At 46.7% G+C, this 25,254-nt stretch overlaps 2 protein-coding genes across 2 annotated transcripts in view; both read left to right on the top strand.

Annotated features, from left to right (window-relative positions):
- The window catches only part of MYO3A (myosin IIIA), a 125,668-nt gene extending 122,564 nt beyond the window's left edge, over positions 1–3,104 (top strand). The window contains exon 36 of the mRNA XM_074833703.1: positions 1,642–3,104. Within this exon, the coding sequence (XP_074689804.1) occupies positions 1,642–1,756 (115 nt within the window). The 3' untranslated portion in view covers positions 1,757–3,104. The remainder of the gene's footprint in view (positions 1–1,641) is intronic.
- Positions 3,105–4,714: 1,610 nt separating this feature from the next.
- The window catches only part of GAD2 (glutamate decarboxylase 2), a 41,097-nt gene continuing 20,557 nt past the window's right edge, over positions 4,715–25,254 (top strand). The window contains exons 1-7 of the mRNA XM_074833692.1: positions 4,715–4,970; positions 5,225–5,284; positions 5,476–5,625; positions 6,686–6,919; positions 11,830–11,920; positions 12,754–12,866; positions 16,785–16,900. Of these exons, the coding sequence (XP_074689793.1) occupies positions 4,895–4,970; positions 5,225–5,284; positions 5,476–5,625; positions 6,686–6,919; positions 11,830–11,920; positions 12,754–12,866; positions 16,785–16,900 (840 nt within the window). The 5' untranslated portion in view covers positions 4,715–4,894. The remainder of the gene's footprint in view (positions 4,971–5,224; positions 5,285–5,475; positions 5,626–6,685; positions 6,920–11,829; positions 11,921–12,753; positions 12,867–16,784; positions 16,901–25,254) is intronic.

Here is a 25,254-nt window from a genome sequence, read left to right as displayed (position 1 = left end):
GTATGATTGGTGTTCAGCCTACCTGCTAGTTTTTGGCCTCCCAAGTGCCAAATGAGATCCTGCTGTAAATCTCTGATCTAAAATCAAATTAAGCTAAAGCAGTACCTAAAAATTGTATTTCTGATCAGTTAGGTTTTAAATAGGGTGAACGCGCGCCGGACTTTCTGTCTGCTTTCTGCAGATAAGACACCAGCTTGACTGACTCCTTTTCCTCTGTCCCGTAGCAGCATATGGGTTTATAGCCTGTAGTGGACCCCACCAAGGTGGACAGCCGAGAGAAAAACCCAAAAGGGAGGGTTTTCTCAACCTCCTCTCTTCCCACATAGACTTCATGGAGGGTGACCTCTGCTGGGCTAAGGAAATTCATATTCTTCCTCGTGCCATGCACCCACACACACTGCACGTGCAGACACATATTTATGTCTTGATATATCTTCTCGTGTCTTCATATATGTAAGAAAAACTTGGAAAATATCTAGGTCAAAGGCTTAAGGGAAACACTAAGCCTGGGATGATCGCTGAATTTGACTGTGTATCCATAGTGGTAGAGAAAATGTCTGTGGTAGTGGTACAGAAATGCACCCCTTAGGTATTTTATTTTTGGCATTTTTTTCAGGTAGGATCTAAATTAGTTTTAGGAAGGTGTTGTGAAGGCATGGAATTAAAATAATAATATCAGGGAGTTACCATATAGTTTACATCCCTTGGAAGATGTTGCATTTCTAGGGTGGTTAATTACACCAAATCTGTCAGCCTGAGGTCTGGTTTAGATGAATGAGAAATTTGCCACTGAGCTTAGTAAAAGGAATTTCCTGCCTTTACTGTGTGCTGTTCTGATTGCATCCTAATTAGCCATAGTGAAAAAAATCTGTGTAACTTTTAAATTTACACCATTACCTCTGAGGGCAGACGAATGCAATTAATAAACATTTCTGTACTTAGGTATCTCTCGAATGGGGTCGCCTGGATCTAAAGACTATACACACATTTTTCAGTCTACAGAAGTGAAGCACTGAGTATTTTTTATTTAGCAGTTTACCTTCGACGCTGGTGTTATTCCAGTGGTGGGGTACCCCTTTAGTGTAGAACACTACCAATTTTTGTAATTATTTCAGAGTAATATACTTTTTAAATAACTGAGTTTTATTTTTAATCTTGCTCCATGGTAACACATGGTGACAGGTGACCATTCCAGCCTGTCAAAGGTGGCTTCCAAAATGCATTTTGTCTTCGGAAAAAAAATAATAAAATGAGATGGACACTTAGAGTGAGCTCCACAGGCAGGTTAAAAACAAAGCAAACAAATTTACGCCAGTTGAAAATCTGGTTTAGTAACCATCAGGCAAACGCTACTGCAAAGCACCCCCATGGTCTCAACGTTTTTATGTCCTTTTATTTGTCCCCTTCATAGAAGAACATGTTGTTCTTCTGTGTTCATCTGCTTTTAGTATATAATGTGTTTGTTCCAAGGTGCCTGCTTTATGCAGCACAGGAAGAGGCCTAGCAAAGTCAGTTGATTTTTTTTCTTTCTCCTTTTATTTTTCTCCCCCGAGGGTGGAGGTTAAGCAGTCGATTAGGAGTGTTTGCCAAGGTAAATGTTTTGACTTTAATTTCTGAAACACTTCTGCGCTTAATCCTTAGGTCGAGAGTTGCAGAAATCCCCCTGGAAGAGAGTAAAACCGAAGATAATCCCTATGACTACAGACGACTGCTGCGGAAGACCTCACAGCGCCGGCGCCTTATCCAGCAGTTCTAGCTGCTGCTGCTGCTGCTGTTCCTGCTGCCATTTGGCTTTTATTAGCATAATCTTTTTTATCATTTTATACCATGTGCTTCCTTTTTTTTTTTTTAAATCTCCAATGTTTCAAGTTTACAACGTGTGTGTTCATGTGAATATGAATTACTGTGGTTTACAGCCCAGCACCGTTGCAAAGGGACACTGTCAGTTGCATATCATATACTTTAAAAAAAACCTAGTATAAAAATCAGCTTTCTTTCGGATACCACTGCTACGTCTTAAAATTATTAGACATTAAGCAGCTTAAATCTAGTTTACTTAAGGCATATTTCTTTCTTATTTGCATTTCATCAGTCTCATCCAATTAAAATAGATCATTCAGTTTATAGTTCCCTAGTTAATCTTTCAAATTCCCATAGGCACCTTCAGAAAACCTTAGTTATTGTTTCTAATAAATTGTTTTACAGGAAAAAAAATTACAAGAACACCATAGGGGAATTTTTGCTTGTTTTAGGTTTACTATGCCTAAATTCTGGGATGAACTGTCTGTGGCAAGTGTCCCTCTAATGAAAACAAACATAAATGATTAATTGGATAGCATATTATGGCAGTTTATTTCATTATTGACTTTACTGTAAAGCTAGTAGCCAGTTTTAAAGGTCAATAATGTGTGTATAATCTTTATGTTGGAGATGTCCATTTATGGGAAGTATATCCAGCCCTCTCCTCTGCCTCTGAGCTTTGTGACTAAGTGATGAACTTTTAAATCATGTTTGCTTTGTTCTCCTTTGCATTAGATTTTGAGGAATCTTAATCTCTGGGGTGCCAAGAAAGGAATAAAAATACACTTTCTGGTTGATTGCTGCCTAAATGTAACAATCATTCTTAATCAGTTCCACTAGAAATTAAGTGGAAATAAAAGCAATAGCCACCGTGTTAAAATTTTCCTCCGATTCCTTATTCAAAAGACCTTATTTCACAGAAACCACACAGATAATTGCTGCATTTCCTTTCAGGATTCATAATTGCATGTTCCCAGCTGCAAAGCAAGAGAAGGCAGATTTCATGATGCCAGTATAAAGGCCTGATCCTGCTCCCTTGCTTAGCTCTCCTAAATACTACGACTGGCGGCAGCAGCGAGCCACAGGGGTTGGTTTTTTGTCTGTTTCCCTCACACACTTGGCCCTTTCCCCAGAGACAGGTAACCATTGCTTCCTGATCTTTTAACTAGTTATAAGGCTGTGCAAGGAATTAAAATTTGCTGCAATGTAAAATTTGCGATACATTGTCTAAATTTTGAACTCTGTTTTAAAGTTGTTTTCTCATGTATTATTAAAATGGTAAATAAAAATGCACAAGGCAGTGATATGGTTGGCTGTGTCTGAATTACACCCAGAACTGACGAAATACTGTAGACTGGGGCACGAGCGAGCAAGGTGGGGAAGAGCTCACAGCAGTCTCTCGCTGTGGAAAGCCGGAGTTATCATCTGCGTTTCCTTAAAGCCGGTCTGATCTGGAAACTGGAACAGACTTGGAATTTCACACGAAGGGATGCCTAGGCTGGTTTTCTTTTACTTTCCCACCAGGCCAGTGTTTTTAAAACAAGCATCCATTTCCATGCGATTTCACGGAGGGGGGACAGTCCTAGTAACCATGTGGGTGCGTGCAGAAAGCGGAGGGGGATGCCCTCGGCTGACCACAGCCTGGGAGCCCCCAGGGCCTGCGTGGGGCCTGTGTGACCGCTGCTCTCGGCAGGGCCGAGCCCTGGCCTGGCAGGGCCGAGTCCACCTCCCTCCGAAGGTCAGGGCTTGAAATTCCTCCTGGGCGGGAGGAGAGGCAGCCAGGGCAAGGATGGGCTCCGTGCTCCAGCGGGGAACCTGCCGGGTGCAAGGGGCAGGTTTGGTTGCCTTCAGAAACTACGTCGGGGAGGAAAAGGGGAGCGGGTCTTTTCCTCCTCTTCTCATCTCCGAGACCTGCTGCCTCCCACGGGGCTGAAGCGGAGAGGGCGGCTCCGACGGGGTCTCCATCCCCGGGGGACTGTGGGGAGACCCCGGCACCGGCCCGGCGATGCCAGGACAGATGCCGGGGCAGGCAGACGCAGGAGCCAGGGGCCGCCCCGAGGCCGCCGCGGCGTCGCGGGGATTCCCCCCGCCAGCTCCGCGGGAGCGCAGCCGGGACGGCTCTGCCCAGCCCGGCAGCGGGAGGGGGAGCGGGAGCAACCCCGACCCCGGCCCCGGCCCCGGCCCCTCACGGGCTTCTCCGCCAGCGCCTTCTCCGTGGCGGCCCGGCCCGACGGGGCTCCCGCCATTCGCTGCGGGCAGGGCCAGGCCGGGGTGGCGTCGGTGGCTCGGGAGGGCGGTCCCTTCCCCGCCCCGGGACTCCCCTGGTGCTCGCCGCCTGCGGCAGGGGCTGGCCCGGCCCCGGCGCCGCCGCCCGGGAGTCCCCTGCTGGCAGCCGAGGGGGTGCCCCGGTGCAGGGGGTGAGGGGCGAGGGAAGGGGGGGGGAGGGGCGGATTTTTCGGAGTTTTGCAGCTCACGGGCTTGGGGGCGCTTCCCCGTGGCCCCAGGGACCGGTGTCCCAGCCCTGCCTTCGGGGTACCGGGCTGGACGGCCGCGGCCTCCCGCGCTAAGGCCCGGAAAATCCCCCCTCCCCTCAGCTCAGCGCTCCGCGGCGCCGGGGGGGCTCGGCCCCCCGCTCCCGCCCCGCGGGGCTGCGGCCGCGGGGCCGCCGGTGGAGCGGAGGCGGCACAAGGCACCTCGCCCGCCTTCATCCCCCGAGGCAGCTGCAGCCCCACCGCAGGCTGCCCCGAGCGCGCCCCCCCTCTGCCCCTTCGGTGCAGGACGCGGGGGACCCTTAACGGCGGCCGCCGCTGCCCGCCTCGGCGGGGCACCCCCCCGGCTCCCCCGCCCCGCCCCAGGCCGGGGACAGCGGCCTGCGGCGAGCGAGCGCGGCAGCTCGGCGGAGCGCGCCCCGGGGGCGCCCACGGGAGACGCTCCCACCCACGCGTGCCCGGGGCGCCCCCGCCCCTTCGCCTGCCGCCGCCTGGCGCAGACGCGCGCACTTACACACCCGCACACTCACACTCACGCACACTCGCTCGGTCCGCCGGGGCTGCAGTTCGCCGCTCCTCGCCCGCCCCGCCGGTTCGCCTCCGCCATGGCAAGCCCCGGCTCCGGCTTCTGGCCCTTCGGGGCCGAGGAGGGCTCCGCGGCCGCCGAGAGCCCCGGCACAGGTAGGGTGGCGCCGAGCAGCCGGGCGGGACCGGCCCGACGGAGCCGTGGAGCCGCCGCGGCAGCGCTGCCCGGTCGCCGGAGCCCCCTTTGTGGCAGCTCGACCGGCGGGACGGAGCGGCGGGGACCGACGGCGGCTCTAGCCCGGCGCGGCGGGGCCGGGGGGTGCTGAGGCGGGAGTGGGGCCGGCTGTCGGACGAGGCGCCCCCGGCCCGCGCCCGTCCCCACGGACCCTCCGCTCCGTTTTCTCTTGCAGCCAGAGCCTGGTGTCAGGTTGCCCAGAAGTTCACGGGAGGGATCGGAAACAAACTCTGCGGTAAGGGCAGGGAGGCCCCGGCAGCAGCCCGCCGCGGAGGCATGGCTGCGCGCCCGCGGAGCGCTGGCGGGCGGCCGCGGGCCCTACCCCGGGCCGGGGTGGGGGGGGGTGGGGTGTCGGCGGGGGGGGGGGGGGACGGGACGGGGACTGAGGCCGTGGTGCTGAGGCCGTGTGTCCGTGTCGCTGTCAAGCGTTGCTCTACGGAGATGCCGAGAAGCCCGTGGAAACCGGCGCCAGGGCAGCCCCGGGGGCAGCGGAGCCGCGGCCGGCCTGTACCTGCGACAAAAAACCCTGCGGCTGCCAGAAAGCGGAGGTGAATTACGCCTTTCTGCACTCAACAGGTAACGGCACTCCCGGGCCGCGCTGCCTCTCTAAAACTGACAGAAAAACAGCGGTTCGCTCGGGAAATTGCCTCTGCCCGCGGTGCGCGGAGGCTCCGCGGAGCTCCGCGCCCCCCGCCCAGACCCGCTCCTGCACCTCCCCGGCACCCGCGGGGCCGGGCATTTCTCAGACCCGCCAAAAAAAAAACGCAAACAAAAAAAGATCCCGACAAAAAAAAAAAAAAAAAAAAAAAAAAGGCAGCAATAAAATCCCGGCGTGCTGGAGCCTGCAGGTTGCTCTTTCTAAGGAGGACTGACAGCAGCGACCTTCTCGCTGAAGTCCCTGCCATGAAATTAAGGTTTGAGGGGAGGAGGGAGAAGGAGCGCTCTCTTACAGATTTATTTTAATTCGAGATGGTTTTGCACTTCATCTTTTCTGACCTTGGAGGTAGCGTCTCTGCTCCTGCCTCGCTCCCAGCTCCCCACCGACACGCAGGGGAGCTGCTGCCGGCGCCCTGCGCTTCTGCTGCTGCCTGGCTGAGCGCACCCGCTTACCCTAAACTAGGGGCTCCCAGTGCAGCTCGGCTCTGCTCAGCCATCGCACTGAAACGCACAAAAGATGTCTGTCAGTGTGTGTGCTGAGAGACCGTGCAGCATCGCCTCAGAAAAAGGCATTAAATTATCAACAAGTTACTTGCATTGGAGAGTCACGATGAAGGTATTTTATTGCAAGGCAAGCAACCGTTTTTAGGGTGGTGCTTGTAGCACTTCTTTCCCGATCTTTATTTTTCCTGAGATTCGTTTTCCTTTTTTTCGTGTTTCCCTGCTCTCTCTCATTGTCTGAAAAATTGGTCTGAAATATACTGTGGGCAAAATTTGCTATTTTAGGTAGGATATTAAAACCTAACTACTACCTTTCAGAACATTCCTTAAAATACAGTCTTACCCATTTGCTTATTAAATGAAAACAGTCTATTCGTATTGCAGTGAAAAGATTTTCTAAACATAAATAGAAGGCTTTGTCCAAAACCTGTGTGTATGGTCGTAAAAGGAAGTTAACTTTTCATTTCTCCATTCCCAGATCTTCTGCCGGCATGCAACGGAGAAATAACAACTATGTCTTTCCTACAAGACATTGTGGACATTTTACTTCAGTATGTGGTGAAAAGTTTTGATAGAACAACAAAAGTTATCGATTTCCATTACCCAAATGAGCTGCTCCAGGAATATAACTGGGAACTGGCAGACCAGCCACAGACCTTGGAAGAAATTTTACTGAACTGCAGAACAACCCTGAAGTATGCAATTAAAACAGGTAATAGCCGTGCTCATTTTCTACCCTATCTGGTCTCATCCGTTGATTAAATATATCATTTCATTTTATCTTGAAACGGTAAAGTGTGAAGCAGCAACTGTATTTTGCCAGTTCCAAGCAATTTCTAGCAGAGACAGAAATCGTTTTCCCAAATGATAAAAAGACTCCGGCAGCCCCGTCTCTGTAGCTGTCAGAGCAGCATCGCGCACTCTTGCCGATTTAAAATTAATGGGTCTGTGCCCCGGACTTGCCGACTGTGCCACTGAGCAGCCTTCTCACCACCTTTGCGATTTTCCTTCTTTCCTTTTCATCCATTTTACGTGTGATGGCCCGGGGATTGCACCTTGCAAACGGCGCGGAGCTCGGAGGCAGCCGGGACGGGGCTGGGGACGGGGACTGGGGTGTCCCTGCAGGGGGGCAGCTACAGCCAAAATCGCAATAAACATTATTTGTTGATTGTAAATGGGAGCTCTGAGCGGCCATTTGCCGTGTCTCTCCCCTTACCTGCAGGATATAAAAATAGGAGAATTTGGCAGAACTGTGCAGCAGAGTATTGAGGGGTTTTTTTCAACTTCAGGCTCAAGCCATAAAAACGAAGCCCGAATTGTTTTAATATCCTTTTGTTGTTGTTTTTCAGAGAGGAGGGCAGGGATGGGTTGACTCTTGCCTCTCTGGGGCACACCCCGCCCCCGTTAGTCGTACCCCCATGTGGGCTTCGTGGCGGGAAGGCAGCGTGGGGTTCAGCCAGGCGTGGGGAAGCCCCCGGCTCCGCATCCGGGGCCACCTTAAATAAACTGCGGTGGAGCGGACAAAAAGCGTGGCGACAATTATGGCTGTGATTAGGAAATAATGTGGAGTGCGGGGAGCTCTTACTGGGAATTTGAATTACTGAGAAATTGCTTAAAAAGAGATGTGTAGCAATTACTGAAAGAGACAAAGGGCTGATTTGTGAATAGAGGTTGAAGGGAAAACAAAAAACAGGTTTTGTCACCTTTTGGGAACGGAGCAGACTGATCCCGGTAAAGATTGTGGGGGGTCTGTGTAATCTTCCTCGTTTAGAGGTGGAAATGTCCAGCCGAATGTTTCTGGTACATGAGTTGGGTGCTGTCAAAACGCCTGTAAAATATTGGAATAAATAGTTAGATAGATGATGTCCACAGGAACAAAGTCGATCAGTCCAGTGATCCATGTGATGCGTCTGGGTAGGCATAGAAAGCATTTTCACAGAATGCTGTGAAACAGGATCGGTGAATCTGGGAAATCAAAGAATAGGGTTTCTTAAGCGATTTTCGTTAATCTCTTTTTGTTATAGCCTGTTTCACATAATGGACCTGTTTCATTTTGTGCATCCAGAAAAGACCCTTTAAAACAATTACACCATATTTCTTCCTCCCTGTAAATACGTGAGGATTCCCCTTCTTGGCATTTTAAAATTTGTTTTAATGAAAAAAATGTTTTCAAGGTCTGAGGACCGGCGCGGGGGGAGTTACGTGAGATGCAGTGGCATGGCGGGGTTCAGCAGGGGGGTGCAGAGCCACCTCGCTTGGCTGCTGCCGCTCCTCAGCATTCTGGGGCAGCCGCCCCAGCCTGGGGAAGCTCACGAAATTTGTGGGATTTATACATGGAGCCCTTCGGCATGTGCTTCAGAGTAGAACGCTTGAATTACCCTCAGAGGAAGGACAATGCAGTGAGATTTCTGGCAGTGGGGGTCTGCCTTTGCTCCCGCTGCCGGAGCCCTTCAGAAACAGCCCCTCCAGGACTGGGGGGGGCGGAACCTGGGCTGCGTTTGGCTGCAGGGGCCTGAAAGGCTGATTGGAAAATAAATTGTATTGGTTAGATTAGCCTCACAGCTGGATCCTCAGGCCCCAGCACTGATCTCCGGTTGGGATTTGAGGAGCTGCATGGCTGATTTTTTGGCCGAGGGGTGGGTGTGGGACGCTCCCAGGTGTTGCCTGCGTGCCACGGCTTGCTGGGGTTCTCCAGGGGAGCCACACGCAGCTTTCTGCCCCCTTACCAGTGACCCCTACCGAGAATTTTGTCTGAGAGAATATAAAGGGCAGCATCTGCAAATGCAGGGAAAGCTGGATGCGAAATTCGGTTCCTGTGCAGTGCTCACCGGGGGAATTGACATGCGAGCATTTAAAAATGGCTTGGAAACCCCAGGAAGGGTGCGAGTTGCTGGCACTGGTCCAGCCTTGCTCCCTGGCAGGCCCCGATGCCCGTAGCAGGCCGTGCGCGTGGTGGGGCTGCGAGCAAGGCCAAACCCGGTGCTGCCGGCCATGCCTTCATCCGTGCTGTCTGGCTTTCCCCAGCCCTTCTCATCGCCTCTGTTTCGAGGCTGCAGAGGCTGCGTGTTCATGCTGGGGGACACCCGTGCCTAAAACCAAGTGCAGGCAGGAGCGTCTTTGAGAGGAGCGTGCATGGGGCAAAGGCACATCCTCGGCAGGGAAAGCCCGGCCCTGGCTGTCCCAGTGCCTCAGCCCCGGTTCTTGCCCATCATCTCCCAGTTTACTCTGGGCTATGTGTAAACACATTGTGTATTGCTAAACCAACCAATAAGCGGTAATCTCCTATTTTCACATCTCTCTCACTCCCCGCACCCTGTCAGTCTCTCTTCCAGTCTTTGTTCAGTGACAACCACGACAAAGGATGTGGGTTTCAGGCAGACAGCACCTGGGTAGTGATTTTTGAGCATCTCTCACAAACTCTTCTTACCTTGCCAGTGGAGCCTGTATTTTAAGCAAAGTCACAATTTTCCACAGCCATCTAGCTGAGGGAACAGGTCTCACTCATGTATTAGGGTGTCACGTGGAGGGACAAACCCTTGCAGCTGAGGTTGGGGTGAGATTGGGGCATTGCGTTCTCTGCCGTTGTGTGCTAAAGCCACTCTGCAGAAGGGAAAGGCACTGAGTGGAGGGGGCTTTGTTACAGGTGTGGGTGCTGGGGGCTCTGCCAGCAGCCGTGCCAGCAGCAGCAGCTCCTGGCACAATGCTGCTCCCCCCACCTCGCTCGCTCTGGGGTACAACTGCCCTGACCCCTGCGTGCAGCCAGCCCCGTTCCTGCGGCGGTTCCCAAAGCAGGAGGTGTGCTGTGAGGTTTCCTTGAAGAAACAAGCAGTGACAACAGGGCTGTTGCCTGGGGCTGGGTACTGGGCTGACGGAGAGCCACCAAGACGCTGCAGCTGCAAATACAAATTCTGCTATTCCCCTGCTTTTCAGTGTGGATTTATTTCAAAAGCAGGAGTTTTTCTGCCCTCTTTGAGCCTTCCTGAGGCCCAGATTCACCAAAGGCTTTCAGCTCCTAATATTCTGTTGCTTTCCAGTGGAATTTGGGAACCCGTGTGGAGCCTGGCTTTGAGATTGAACCCGAGCTATAAATACCAAAATCTCTCTCGAAATCCCATCATCAGGGGAGATGCAGTCCTCTGTAGGCAGAGCCCCTGGTGCGGGATTGCTGTGGGTTTGGTGGCAGTGGTGGGGTGTACATGTGCCCCGGGCCCACCTACCCCAGTGGAGAGCGTGCAGGGCAGGGGCCGGATCCTGTTCATCCTGCTGGGTCTCAGCAGCATCCCTCAGTGCCTGAGGGGCTTTGGCTGCCTGTCCTGGGCAGCGTGGACCAGGGGAAGGTGGAAGTTCCTATCTCTGGTGGGGAGGGCTCAGTGCAAAACGCAGTCAGGCTGGATGGCAGCAGCATGGGGCTCATCTCAGGTTAAGGGTGCAGGGAGCTGGATTTTGTGTGTGTGCTCCCCCTTCCCAGCCCTTATCCTCTGCTCTGGTTTGCCCACACAAGCCCGATTACTCTGCCTTTGTGTGCTGCAAGGTGGGAGCTGGGGAGCAATTCCCCGTGCTGTTCCGCCAGCCATGTGTCCGTGCCTGATAAGAGGCCACTGGAGACTGAAGATAAGTTTTCTCTTGGTGCTGGGTCTGCATTTCCTCAATCATTTTGCTCTATCTTTTGTTTTCTGTGATGGGAATAGCAGTACATCGCCTGTGGGTCAGGACAGGTGTTTTCCAAGCAGAGGCTGCCTTCGTTTGAGTCGGACAGTGTTTAAGTAATTGTGAGCCATCCGTAATTTGTACCGGTAATGATGCCACTTAACAGAGGCTTGCAGGGAGCAACTAGTAAAAATGGAGTTTTAATGGCTCTGGGTTTAATGGCTCTAGGCATATTTTTAAGAAAAATCTCTAGCAGGATTTTAGAAAAAAATCAGGAGCCTATTAGATTAACCAGGTAAATGGACTGTCAGCTCATTGAGTATATTCTTGTGCATCATTCTGCTGGGGCAGCAGTGCTGGTTTTCATGGGGTTTGTTTAAAATCACAATTGCAAGCAGCCAGGCTATTTGTAATTGCACTCTGACAGGGAAGAAATGACAAGGACCGCCACCTTCCCTGCCATCTTCGTACAATCATCAGCCATTGAGTCATGTGCAAAGCAGTCACCAAAATGTTCCATTTTCTCATTTCGCCCTGTCTATTATAATCATTAGCCATTCATCACTGATGTTATATGTACTGGCAAGCTCTTCAGATGGTGTCTCGTGCGTGCCTTTCAAACCTAGCCAGGCAAAACCACATCCAGTGACAACATGTGACACACTAACGGGAGCAAACAGCTATTTTTGTGAGGCAGCGATGTGCTAATTTTCAAGGCATATTGAGAGTATAATAGGGAATGTTGGAATTCATTATTCTGTGTTCAGTGTAATTAGTTTGATTTTACTGAGTTTGGAATGAGAAAGAAGAGAAATCCTGCCTTTTCCAAGAAATATATTTATTGCTGTTTGCTTTGTTTTGTACCTTGAAAGCACTTCCTTCTCTATAGAAATCTGGAGGTAAATATACCGTTCAGCAATGAATAGTTTCATGCAGAGTCATCGGCCTTTTGATAACATTTTCCATCTTATGCAGGGCACCCTAGATATTTTAATCAACTTTCAACTGGATTGGACATGGTTGGATTGGCAGCAGACTGGCTGACATCAGCAGCAAATACTAATATGTAAGTAGCAGATTCTTTTCCATAATAATATTTAATATAATTGTACAGTTGTACTCTAAAATATTAGCTGCCGTAGCTGAATGAAAGAAAGAATACTTTTGTGTTAAGGTTGCTGGAAAAACAAGTGTCTGTTTTTTAAATGGTTGCTACAGCTATTTACATGAAGGCTTTCAACATTGTCCTGTAGGCTGTCTTCTATAAAATTTCATCATACTAATATGATGTCTGTTTTGCTAAACCCCCCTTCCCCAGAAATACACAGAAAAAAATATTTTAGCATTTTGTATGCATAAATATGTAAAATGAAAAGTGTGCTAAGTGAACACTTGCATTCTGTAGAGGGTTTCTGTACAATCCATAGTCAGAGCAGTTAGAGCCATTGCTTTCTGTAAGAAAGAGGTGCAGAATTTAAAGTGTGGGATTTTTTTCTCTTTGGGACTAGGAAGCATTTTTGTGCACTTGCTTAGCTTCAGGCACTCTCTTGTCATCATGAATAGGACTGCTGACGTGTATCTTCTAGACATGCACCCAGGTTTTTGCAAGGCAAAGGTCTGGCTCTGCCCAGCAGCTCTTGAATATAGGGCAAAGTCTTGAGTCTGGAAGAGGTGGACAAGATTTGTTTCACTAAATGGGTGGAAATGGAGTCTCAAGCGCTCTCAGCATTTCTCTTTCTAGACATTTGATGTCAAATCAGAAGGAAGATGATAAAAAATACTGTAAAACAGCTCTACCCAGTGCAAGATATATTTTGGCTATAATGTAATGTAATATTGGAAAAAGATGTGTTAGTGTTGTAGATGAAAGCATTAAATATGGACATTACTACATTTCAGGTTCACCTATGAAATTGCTCCAGTGTTTGTACTTTTGGAATATGTCACACTAAGGAAAATGAGAGAGATGGTTGGCTGGCCAGGGGGCTGTGGCGATGGGATATTTTCACCTGGTACATGACATTTCAAGCTTTCTTTATTTTTCAGACTATGCTAAATGACGTGCCTTATAGTTAAAGAGTAAAGATAATTAAATATGCATGTTCAAGAGGACACTTGTTAATAACCACCAGTGGCCTCTTTGAGATAAAGTATTGCATGTTTATGAATTTCAGGGATCTGATTATGAGGGTCTGTTTGAGCAAATTGCACTGCATTATAAGCAGCTGTAATGGCACATGGGAAACATAATCAGAAGAGACATTTGCCTTGCAGTTTTGCTTTGCCCCCACTTTTTATGGATTACAAGAAAGAGTATTTTAATTATAATGGAAGGAAGAAACACAACAATGTTCTCCATCACCGCCGGGGAAATTGGGGCAAAGAGGGAAGGACGTAGCATCCCTTTAGAGTAATTTTAGTGGAGTCAGTAAGATCCTGACAACATTACAGTGTGCAGTTAGCTTTCCATGTGTCAGCTGGTCTGTGGAGCTCAGTGGGGGTACTTGGGTGGCTAGTTAATTTCAGTGCTTAAAGGCTCAGAAACCTGGTTCCTTCAGCGCAAGTCAATAAGGCAAAGAATGAGTGTGATTAACTGTAGAGAAATCATTGACTCTGACAAACACTACATTGTTAAGATTTTTTTTGTTTGTTTTAATCATTCCACTTAGTCTTTTGATTTATACTGTTTGTCACCATCTATCTTACTCTGGAATTTCATTGCTAAAAACTTTGGCCTATCTATCTCGCTGAATTGAAAAAAATTGAAAGAATTGACATTGGTCATAGCATCTTGGCTTGTCAAAAGAGAACAGACCAGTAGCTGTTGGGGAAGGAGCCCTTCTGGGAGGAAAGTTCATTGACCTAATGGAGGGGGAAAGAGTGTTTGGACTACTGAGCAAAGGAAAGGCCTCACTGATAACAGCCTAGGATGTTCAGCTCTCTAAGGCCATGTAGGGTAAAGTTCATGCTGTGCAGAAGATCAGGCAAGGCTCATCTTCAACTTCTCGCATCTGAATGCGCATGGGGGAAGTGATGCAGGAGTTTTGTACCTAGAGGTGGAGGGAAAGGTGAGAAGAATTTACATTACTTCTAGTTGAGTCCTTATTCAAAAAGCACTGAGAGCAAAAGCTCTGACAGCTTTTACTGTCATGCTTAGAGATCCTGACCAAAACCGTGGCTTCGATCACACAGAGCAGCATCTAAATGTGTATCATGAGTCCAGAACCTAAGCCAAAGGTTTTGGAAACTGGACAGTGGTTGGTTACTGTCCAGTCCCTGGCTTGACTCAGTACAGTTGGTCTTCAGTTCCTCACCTTGAAGGTTTGAGCCACAGTAGCCCCGCTGGGGTGGTCAGGGACCTAAGAGGGGAGAGAAGAGCAGTAGCAGTGCTGCTCAGCCAGACCTGGTGAGCAGATGCTGGACATGGGTGGCAGGCGGAGGTGAGAGGCTCGGTGCATGTGCTAGATCTGCACAAATCTGGCAAACTGTGCTTGAGATAGTGTGAGTCAGGAAAGATGTATGCCTCAGGAGAAACGGCCGTCCCTCCCGGGTCTATGAAAGGTCCCTGCCTGACCTGGGAGGCCAGCATGTTGGTAGTGTGTCAGATGCTGGAGCTCACTTCATCTAGCTGAAAGCTGCGTGGAGACAGGCGCTCTGGCAGGCGAGTACCCGTGCTGACCATTTGCAGTGCTGCCCCCTCTCATCCTTTCTTTGCAATTTCTGGTTTGTGCACAGCGCATCCTTCTAATTCACTCTTAAGGCAGCAGTGCCCAGTGTGCAGGTTCTGCTTTTTTAGGCAATAATCAGAATAATCTCTATGCTGTCTTCTTGTTTCAAATTGTCACGACTTCTTCTAAAGACTGTACTGTTGGGAAGAAGAGGTTCTTGCTCTCTGCATTCTCTGAAATGAAATCTACAGTATCAGCACATGAAAAGCATAAAGGCCTGATTAGATTCTCCAAATTCTGTAGGTGTGTTTTGTTGCCTGCAATTAACTGTGGGTGTAAACACAGCTGCAAAATTAAAGGCAGAATGCGTGCTTATTAATAAGCTTAAGGTTAAATGGCTAGGTGATAAATACTAATAGGAAAGCCTGTTATTGAAGAAACTTAACGTTTCAGTCTTGATTCTTTTGACACTGAGTCAGTGACTTTGGACAAGATAGGCCAAATTTTTTCAACTTGAACACCTTAGTTCAGTCACCTAAATCATCAACAGCAGCCATTACATGACATCTGCATTTTTTAGGGGCAGGTACCCAAGCATTTCCTCTTAATCTCTCCATTTCTTGTTTTGTCATTTGTGAAAGAGGTGTAGAAATATGTTCATACCTCTCAAGATAGTTGGAAGAGGTAGAAAAAAGACCAGTCTGTACCAACCCCCATGACAGTGATGCCATCCCTCTGTGGCATTTTCCCTTGGATTCACAGGAGGGCCAGTGAGGTCAGGGAAAGCCCAGAGCAGGGGCAGCCTTGCTGCAAGAGCAGAGCTAGGACACTGATTAGAAGTGAAGGGCACAGTTTCTGTGGGCTGTGAAACAGTATCTATATCTCCAGTGGGATAAATATAAATCTTACAAAAGTCAAAACAATGTTAAATTTGCCAGCACATATATCCTACTGGTGTAACGTGTGTAACATCACTGCTTGCAGCAGAGCTACCTTGTTCTGCTTAAAGGGTGGATTTTATCTTTTCTCACTTTGGCTGTCCAAGCATTGGGTGTCTACCCTGGACTAGTTACAGCAGCTCCTATATATTCAAGGGAGAGAGGTGGCTGCATCTGCAGGGCAAGTCATCCCACCTACCGCAAACAGCTACCTTAGCATGAGCTCAACCACCTTCTGGAAGTGCATGTCTTGTGCTCTTCACTCCATTTTAAGATGGATGGAAGTTGGGTTAGTTGAACTCTACCTCAGCTGCACTCTGACATGTTCATTTAAAAGCCTAAACCATGATCAGTATAGACCTTTGCTTTATATAAATATATGTGCATAAACATCAATATATAATCAGTCTGTATATATACAGTATATATACAGGATAAAACTGATGGATTTTATGTATACATATGTCTGTGTGTGTGTGCATACATATGTAAAAGTACTCGGACTCTGCCTCAGGTTCTGCATTATATTCCCATAGTGCTCATGCAGCATTAATGTATAGCCAAATATTGTCCCACTGTAGACACAGACACTCGAGTTCATAAAAATCTCAAAAAGGAAAAATGAAGTGCTTGTTTTTAATTTATACATTGACAATTGAAATACGGGAACAGAATACTGCAGAGCTGTCATTTGATACCCATCTTAAAGTGGGTAAAATATCCATCTTGAAATAGGTATTTTAAGTCAATGCATGCTAGTGATTTTAAGGGTAGGGTTAGGGACATCTAACCTTTTCCCCTTGCTCCCATCAGAGGACAAATAAAAAGAAAAATTTTTGTTAGAATGACCCTTTTTCCTTTTTCTTCCCACCCCCCGCTCCAGTGTGTGGGTTTCCTCAGAGCCAGGGCATGAAACGCCACCCTGGTTTGGGAGGGGAGAGCGCAGATTGGGTTGCACTTGGAAGCCCCTTAGGAAGTTGCCTTGTGGTGGCATCTGCTTGAGAGGTGAAACATCATGTGTTGATGGCATATGAAAAGATAAGGTTGGGGACTAAAGGAGAAATGGTAGCAAAAATGAGGATGAAAGGAAGCCCCAGTTATTTTTTGCAGTAGTACTTTTTGTATAAATTGTTACTTGGATGTAGTAGATTCTGTTAATACACAGCCCAGCTGTGAGGAGCACCAGGAAGAAGACTCCATGTGTCTGCTGTGAGGCAGAAACATTAACATTAGAATTAGAAAAACTGTAGCAAGACTTGTCATTTGTTCTGCAATGATATTATAATGCATAGAAAAAGTAACAGTATATTACTGTGGACTCCAGGTGGTGCCATATCTAACATGTATGCTATGTTGATTGCACGTTTCAAGATGTTCCCAGAAGTTAAAGAAAAAGGAATGGCAGCTATTCCCAGACTGGTTGCCTTCACATCAGAACATGTATGTGTTTCTGTTTTTTCCTATCTGTTACATCTGCTTGTATGAATTTATGATGAAGAAAATAGCTGAATGGCAATTTGTAGCCAACTGTCTTCATTTCTGTTATTCCTTCACTGGAAATAAAAAAATGGGAAGGGGCTGGCTCTGATGCATAGAGGGATGAGCTGTGCAGTTTTCTGTGGCTGAAACCCAGGGAGGGCAGGCTCAACAAACCACTGACCTTTTTTTGCTCTCACTTGTGTCCGTATAAATGTTGATGTGAGTGGTAAGGACCACGTCAGACGATGAGAGCTCGTCATCAGGCTTCAGCACTTTCTGCCAGGAATGTCTTTTGTTCAGGTCACTGTAGGGGAACAGAAATCACTTTGAGTCAGAATGTTTTTAGTTGAAACCACTCCTGCTGTTACTTAATGAGAGGGTGATAACATACATGAAGACAGTAGTATGGAAGTGCTGTGTGTGTACAGCAGAGCAGCTGCAGTATACAGTGGGGAACTGGGCTTTGCTGTGGGTTTCTGCCTGTGAGCAAAAGCTTCAGCACACAGGGGTTCATCACAGGCACCAACGGGATCTGGCAGTGCAAGAGGTGAGGGGAGATGGGCATAGGAGGAATCAGAGCGCTCCTCATGGGAGAAACACAGTTTTTTGCTATTTGAACAACCATACAGAAGTCATATTTGTGTCTGTATTGGGGGGGGTATTTCAGCTTTATGGCCGTTTAAAACTCCTTGCAGCTTATAGTGGAGAATACGAGTGCAGGAGGAAGGGGAAGAGGAGGAAGGGTTATACCCAGGAGGAACTGTGAGCTATCTTTGGGCTTCATGATCCCCTTCTAAATTTCTCTCCAGCTGTGTGGGCTCAGCTAGAAAGGACTCTTTCATGCCTGAGGCTCAACAGGATACTGTCCATGTTAGGTAACAACATCCTCCTGGTTGGCTGTTTTGGCTTCTCAGAGAACGTTTCCATTCTGTGCAAGTGTGAAGAGCAAAGTGTCCTAAAAACTGATCAGAAATGTCTAGGAGGAAATCCCTCTGAAGATGCCTTTCATGGCAATAAGATGGGATACGATACACAACAGCAGGCTCTGCGTTGCAGAATAATTGTACCCAAAGCAGTTGAAGAGGAGGATATTCTACACATTAGTAGCAACTCTCCGAAGTTGGCTGTACAGCTAGAGATGCATTATTCATATGGAAGTTACAGACGTATTAAGTCTTGCAAATAAGGTTCAGCATGATTATCTAAAATAAAAAATCCTATTAATCATTAGAGAATTTCATTGTATTCATAGCGATGGAATGTTAAACAATGATCCAAATTGTGCTATCAGTCTCAAAATAATGAAATGAGCTTTAATAATTGTGTTTTCATGCCAGGGAAGAAGCAGTTCCCTTAGCACAACAATCACATCATGCTGATCTTCTACTTACTTTTAGATTCCCCAGCCTGATTGTGGTTTCTCTCTGCCACAGTTGGATGCTCTTGTAAGACGATGGCCATGGAACAAGCAGACTATAAGTGGGATACTATCATTTCCCCATGCTCTGCACATGTGGCATGATAGTAAACAAAGCTTAAAGTTACTGTATGTGTTTAGAAACTTGGAGATTTTTGTCTTGAAATTTTCAGTCAGAAGCAAAGATTCCAATATCAGCAGTTTTCAGACAAGAATTTCAGCATCCCAGACCAGACTCTGTTTTCATTTCTACTAGTCATTACTATAAATGAATGAAGTTATGCCACAGTTGCCGCCAATATTACTGTAATCAGAATCTGGCCTCAGTCGGATGCTGTGATAGGTTCAGCTGCCATTGGTGGAGAAGGGAAGGGAGGAATAATTCACAGGTGCTAAGTAATTCCCTTCCTAATTTATGAGTGCATCATGTTCCTAAATTAGGAGGCTCACTCTGCACAACCAGTGAAGAGAGGCACCTCTGGAGAGAAACCCAGAGCATCCAAATTAGGAACCTAAATATTCCTTAATATAGATGTTCTAAATCACCTTTGGGAGGGGTTCATCTATTTCTGTGTATTGACCATATATAGAGATCAGCCTCCTGACATACGCAACCTACATTAGGTGCCTAAAATAGGTTATGTGACTATTCCACCCATGCATGTTCCCAGTAAGCAGATCTTCCTCGAGCTGTTCAGTAGGACCGTGACTTTCTATCTCTCACTATCCTTCTGTTTATGTCTCATTCCAGTGATGAAGTGCACTAGTGGGTCAGTCTTGGCCCAGGTATAATTTCACTGAGATGCACTTGCGTTCAGGACTTAATTCAATCCTCTCTATTCACCAGCGCATTATCAGTGTTTCTTTCATCTGTATTGGTGCAGGAGCAGAGTGATGTCCTTCAGAGCAGCAGTTCTGGACTGCACATGACGCAGGAGACCTTAACTCAGAGGGGTAAAAGTGATGGATGCCAGTTGTGAAAACCTATTTTAGTCTATCGTTTCAAATGCAATGAAAAATCTAAGATGAAGGCCGCCTCCTGTGTCCCAGTGCATCAGCTTTAGGCTGCTGAGAGTGTTCAGCTGAGCACATCCCTTTTTCAGTGTGGAGAAAGCAGCTGAAAGGGAGAGCTGCCTTGTCAGAATATTTTAGCTGATCCATTTGCCTATAAGGCAAGTCCTGTTGAACCCATTCCCTGTTGTGATTTTGACCTGACCAACTAGCACTCTCTCAAACAGCAACCAACAATAGCTGGGAATAGTATGGAAGAGAGATCACCTCTAGCAGGCAAAAAGGACAAAGTCATCTTACTCTGAGGAGAAAAGGGGTGCAGAGGGGAAAAGTTCAGCTGTAGAGACTAGTTGGGTTCGGGTTACAAAACAGCCTTTGGCCTTTTTATTGGTAGTATAAAAATAGCTTAAGAAACTTGCAGCTTCTCCATGGACTTGATGTTTAATTAAGGGCTGTATGGATTCAATCCACAGTTCAGAGAATGAGAAAAAACGGGGCATAATTGGAAACACATAGAGGTTTCTTCATCTCCTCTGTTCTCCAACCCAGCAAGACTGTACTCATGTAGTCCACATCAGCTTTCCTCATTTCCCACCCCTCTAGCAACCCCCTGAGGAGGAGCACTGTGTCAGGTGCTCACCAAGGAAATAGCAGTACAAATCCTGTCATAGTTTTGGAAAAGAAAATGCAGAGTAAGAACTGGCAGGTGATTGAGTCTGATCTGACAATAAGGGACCTCTTCACCCAGTTAGAGACTCAAGGGGACACAGAGAGGTTCTCTCTGCCTTCCCCCATCTGCACTGCTCTTGGGGAGTGAACTAGCTCCTGCCCAAGGTTTCACTGGGAGTGCAGCTCCGGTATCCACTGACTGTGAAGGGAGGGTCTGTTGGCTGCTCAGGTGTAAGGTGTCAGTGTTGTAGACAGCTGGACATACTCGGAGGCACCTCATCCTCTGGGGGAGCACCTGTGAGAGGTGGCTTGTCTGTGGTGGTAGGAGCGCACCTTCACAGCAATCGCACACACAGCATCCACACAGCAACTAGATCAGAGGAGGCAATTAGAAATAAATCACCACTTCAGCTTCTTGTATGCTGATTTCCCCATGTGGACAAGCACCATTACTTGCAGGGAATACAGCAAACTACACTGATAGCTGTGAGAGAAGAGTGGCTTTGGCAAGTTTTTTGTCTGAACAGCTTCTGAAACCTAATATGGAGGTTCTTGGCGCTGAGGCAGAAGTGAATTAAAAAGTGACTTCAGTCTCAAAGCAGACAGCTCAACAGACCTTCATTTCACACAGTCTAGGGAAGATTTTGGTTTGGTTTCTGTGTTGAACGAAAAGCTGATCTCTAGTCCCACCAGTTCCATGGTACGTAGGGTTGTCCTCTGGCCAGGCGACTTAGGAGACAGTTTGCAGGCCTGCCGCCTGCAAGGGGCAGTCTAAGGGGTGACCTGTGCAGTGGGGCTTCTAGGGGAAGATTTGAGGAGCCTGGAGATTGTGTTTTCTGTTTGGTAGCATAAATTATGAAGCTGTAAATTATAAAGCTGTAAATTATACTTCTGAGCATACAGAGTAAGTAGGGAGTAGTTTGTTCCCATGTAAGGAAACTAAAAATCAAATTCATGGATTCACACATTCTTTCTTTGTATTACCTAATGCGTAATAACTAGAAAAGTATTTTTTGGTGGTGTTTGAAGCCAGGGGAAACAGTGAAAATTTGGTCTTATTTGAGGAGCAACTTAATTCAAGTGACACCATTCAAATCACATAAAACCATTTCCCAGAAAAATAGTGCTCTAGGGCAGCCTATCCCAAAAGAGACATCCATCATTTGGGTCTAATCCTTCATCTGGTTGGTATCTTGCAACTCTTACACTGCCACAGGATCCTCCTGAACTCAGTGCAACATTTTTTACCCACAGATAATGCTGTAAAACTAACCTAGAAGAAAACAAGTGAGTCTTGCTGGATTAGAAAAGCAGTATGAAGTTACATATTTCAAAAATGCAAAAGATGGAAATATTAGTATGTTGTGCAGAAACAATACATTAATTTCTCTTCTGACAGTAACATACAACTCTTAAAACTGAATAGCAGTAGCTAAAGCAAACAATAGCAAACATATATGTCATTACCTGTATTTAAAAATGTGATGGGACACATTATACTCTTTTTGTAAATAACTGAAGGGACAGCTGTAGTTTGCAATTAAATGTTAAAGGTAGGATTCATGTAACTTAACTTTAATCGCCTAAAGTACAAACTTTTAATCTGAGTTAGTCTATACACTTTTTATAGCCAATAAAAAGAGAGCAAGATCTGCAAAAGACAACTCACCCTGATCTAAAATGGATGGCAAAGCCTTGGGGATGAGGTGCCTTCTGGAGGTACCTTTTTTCCCCACTATTGAGGGAGCCCAAACAGCAAGCCTAGACCAGCCAAAAATTTTTAGGTGATTAAAATGAAGGAGGAAGTAGCCCAGCCTATGCATCCAGGGATCCCGCACTGTTTAAAGCCCAGGAGAGGTGGAGAGGAAAGTGTGTTCGGCCCCTTTGCTGATTTGTGGCTGATGGGGTGAGGCTGGGGGTCCAGGTCTGCTGGGCACCAGGCTGCCGGTGACAAAACCTGCAGACCTCAGAGAGGATGTGGCTGCTGGATGGCTCGGCTTGCTCAGCATTTGGGAACTTGCTCCTGACAAGCTCCCTCCACAAACCTTGTGCCACTCTGCATTGATGTGAGCAGGGAGAAACTGCAATCTGAAAAACCAGCCGTGTGGCCTTTGGGGCTCATGGCATTAGGATGGTTCTTCCTGACAGCTTCAACCATGCCAGATTATGAGCAAGTAATTTAGCAAGCTGTAAAAATAGAAGCATCTGTATACTGAAGCACTGTTCATTTAAGATAACAATGCCATACTTTTCAGCATAACATTTTTAATTACTCTAATTCTTCCTTTTCCCAAAAGGTCTATTCATTATTGGACCTGTAATAAATTTACAGTGGTTTTACTTTACAAAGCTAACCATGAGAAAATGGCTATCAGGCAAACAAACCTATTCCTAACAGCATTTGAAATTTTAGAGAAAGGAAAAATTCCCCTGGCTCAAAATCACCAATTTTTTTTCTGACCAAAAATAGCTTTTGTCACTAATACTGCCTAATACTCTATACCTTTTCCTTCACCACTGAATTTTAACCATGTTTCTTTTCAGAGAGAAATTGAGGCTCATCTCTATTGAGGATGCATTTGTAGTCTCCCATGCACCCTTTCGCAGTGCATGAGGGGAGGGAGTGGGAAAGCTGCAGTCACAGCCCACTCCCACGTGTGTGTCCTCCTGTCTCTGGCAAGCGTAGGACAGGGGTGAAACTCTGGGCCTGCTAGACTGGTTTTTCCTTTGGGACTGGCATCAGGCATTCTGCCCTCTCCTCCCTTTTTGACCCTGTTTCTCCCACCATAAATAAGACTGCAGATCTGCGTGACTCCTACATGGCTGTGTCGTGAAAGGTGGTGTTCAAGCTCACTTCCTTGCGTGGCCAAACAGTCTGTAGCCCCCATATTCCCAAAGGTGTCACAATTAACGTCCTTCTTCCCCATTAGCCCAGCTGAATCTGTCAGTTGTTCCCACTTATTTCTGCAAACCTTTCTGTCTCTTTGACCTTTGTATTTTTCTGTTTACCTTTATGTTACACAGACAACCAAGTTTTCAGCTCCATCCCAGGAATATTAAAACAAAGTTTAATAATCATCATCATTATGGAAGTTTTCTTTGCTCTTAAAACTATATTTTTTCCATTTTCACTTTCATCTTGGCTCTTTCAGAGCCTCTCAGTCAGTTGGAGTAATTCCTCTGATGTTACTCTGAGACACAAAAACATAACAGCAGTCGTATATCTGTGACTGTATACACAGATTGAGCAATTTTATATTCAAAGTTTATTTAGAAATTGTAATTGCATTTGCCCTTCTGTGCCCAGACTTCTGTATTTCTTGTCAATTTATCCCTAAACTTGTTTTGGTTCCTGACTGCTGAATTCCCTTCAGTCTGTAAAAAGCCTTCAGGCAACCGAGCTATCAGCACTACATTCATTTGTTTCTCCAGTGCTGTTTTAGCGGTGCCATGAGACTTCTCAATGAGGCAGCTGAGTTTGGCCATATTCCAGTGGATGCCTTTGAGCACATGGGCTTCATTTTATTCCTCATAGTAAACCATTCAAATCTGTATTTTCTGTTTTAAGGCACTTTGAATAGTTCTATTTTCCATTAGAAAAACAAATTGCAATGGTAAATCTGTTTTAACTAGCACGGAATAAGGAGCAAAATGAATCAATGTAATGTCCTTGACTCAAAACCCAGTGACTCTTCACTTCTATACCTCTACCTGTGTTTATAGATTACATTACCCAGTATGTGCACATCAGTTTGTGTAATACATGAATAAAAAACAGATTAAATTTTTTTAATTATATAAATTCAATTCTAGCTTCACAAGGCATATCAATGAACTGTCATTATGCTAGCAATATTCTAGCTCTGTTTCAGTTTTTGCAAAGTTCAAAGATAATCTTCCTAAGCTTGGGAATTTTTTATAAGCCTCCTCATGCTGGTAGCCTCCTCATGGCCTCTCCTCCTCCCTGCTCTCATAAAGTGGCACTGCTGCATCATGGGGCTCAGGGAGACCTGCAAGGCTGGGAAGAGACTTCAGTATCTTCCATGTTGTTGTGGTTTGACCCGTCAGGCAGCTAAACAACATACAACTGCTCGCTCACTCCCACCCACCCAGTGGGATGGGGTAGAGAATTGGGAAAAAGAAAGAAAGATCCCTGAGTTGAGATAAAGACAGTTTAACAGGACAGAAAAGGAAGGGAGAATAATAGTAATAATAATAACTATTGTTTGTTATTATTAATAACAATAATAGCAATAACAATAATAATAATATACAAAACAAGTGATGCACAATGCAATTGCTCATCACCTGCCAACCAATGCCCAGCCAGTTCCCAAGCAGGAGCCCCCACCGAGCTTTCTCCCCAGTTTATATACTGAGCATGACATCATATGGTATGGAACATCCCTTCGGCCAGTTTGGGTCAGCTGTCCTGCCTGCGTTGCCTCCCCACTCCTTGTGCCCCCCAACCTACTTGCTGGTGGAGTGGGGTGAGAAGCTGAAAAGTTCTTGACTTAGTGTAAACACTGCTTAGGAACAACTAAAACATCAGTGTGTTACCAACATTATTCTCATCCTAAATCCAAAATGCAGCACTATACCAGCTACTAGGAAAGCAATTAACTCTATCCCAGCTGAAACCAGGAAACATGTAGAGGTTTGTGGATTGGTGTCAGTCCAAGCCTTAATCTACAGTGCGTTTGTACTTGGGAAAAGTCCACTGACTTTAGTGAAGCTGATGAAGCTCATGGAAATGTGTTGGTTCAAAAATCTGGTTTCATGAAATAAAGAACGTGCCATGAAAAATATCAGTGTGATGGCTGAGCAGGCCCATGATGTTCAGTGTATAAATAGTTTCTAGCACCTTATGACTCCCAACTAGAAAAACAACAGGTCAAACTCCATATCTAATCTGAGTATACCACTAACCTGTGGTTTTAATAGACTAGACAATAACAGTGTGTTAAAATCAAACATCTACCAGTTTCCAGAGCACTGGTGCTTGCAGGTGCTGTACACTTTCCACTCTCACAGATAGCAGATATCACAGGGCTTGGTCGATAGGGAAGGGGTAGAAATCCCCTCAACTGATGTCATTTGGCACCCACTCCAGCAACCCTCATGCTGGATGAATCCCTCCTGGAGGTGCCTGTTGCCCCCAGAATGCAGAGGGAGCCTACTTAATGACTTAAGCCTGATTAGACTAGCTGCAATGAAC

This window comes from Strix aluco, chromosome 1, assembly GCF_031877795.1.
Source record: "Strix aluco isolate bStrAlu1 chromosome 1, bStrAlu1.hap1, whole genome shotgun sequence".
Taxonomy (NCBI): domain Eukaryota; kingdom Metazoa; phylum Chordata; class Aves; order Strigiformes; family Strigidae; genus Strix; species Strix aluco.
This window is presented reverse-complemented; position numbering and strand designations above follow the sequence as displayed.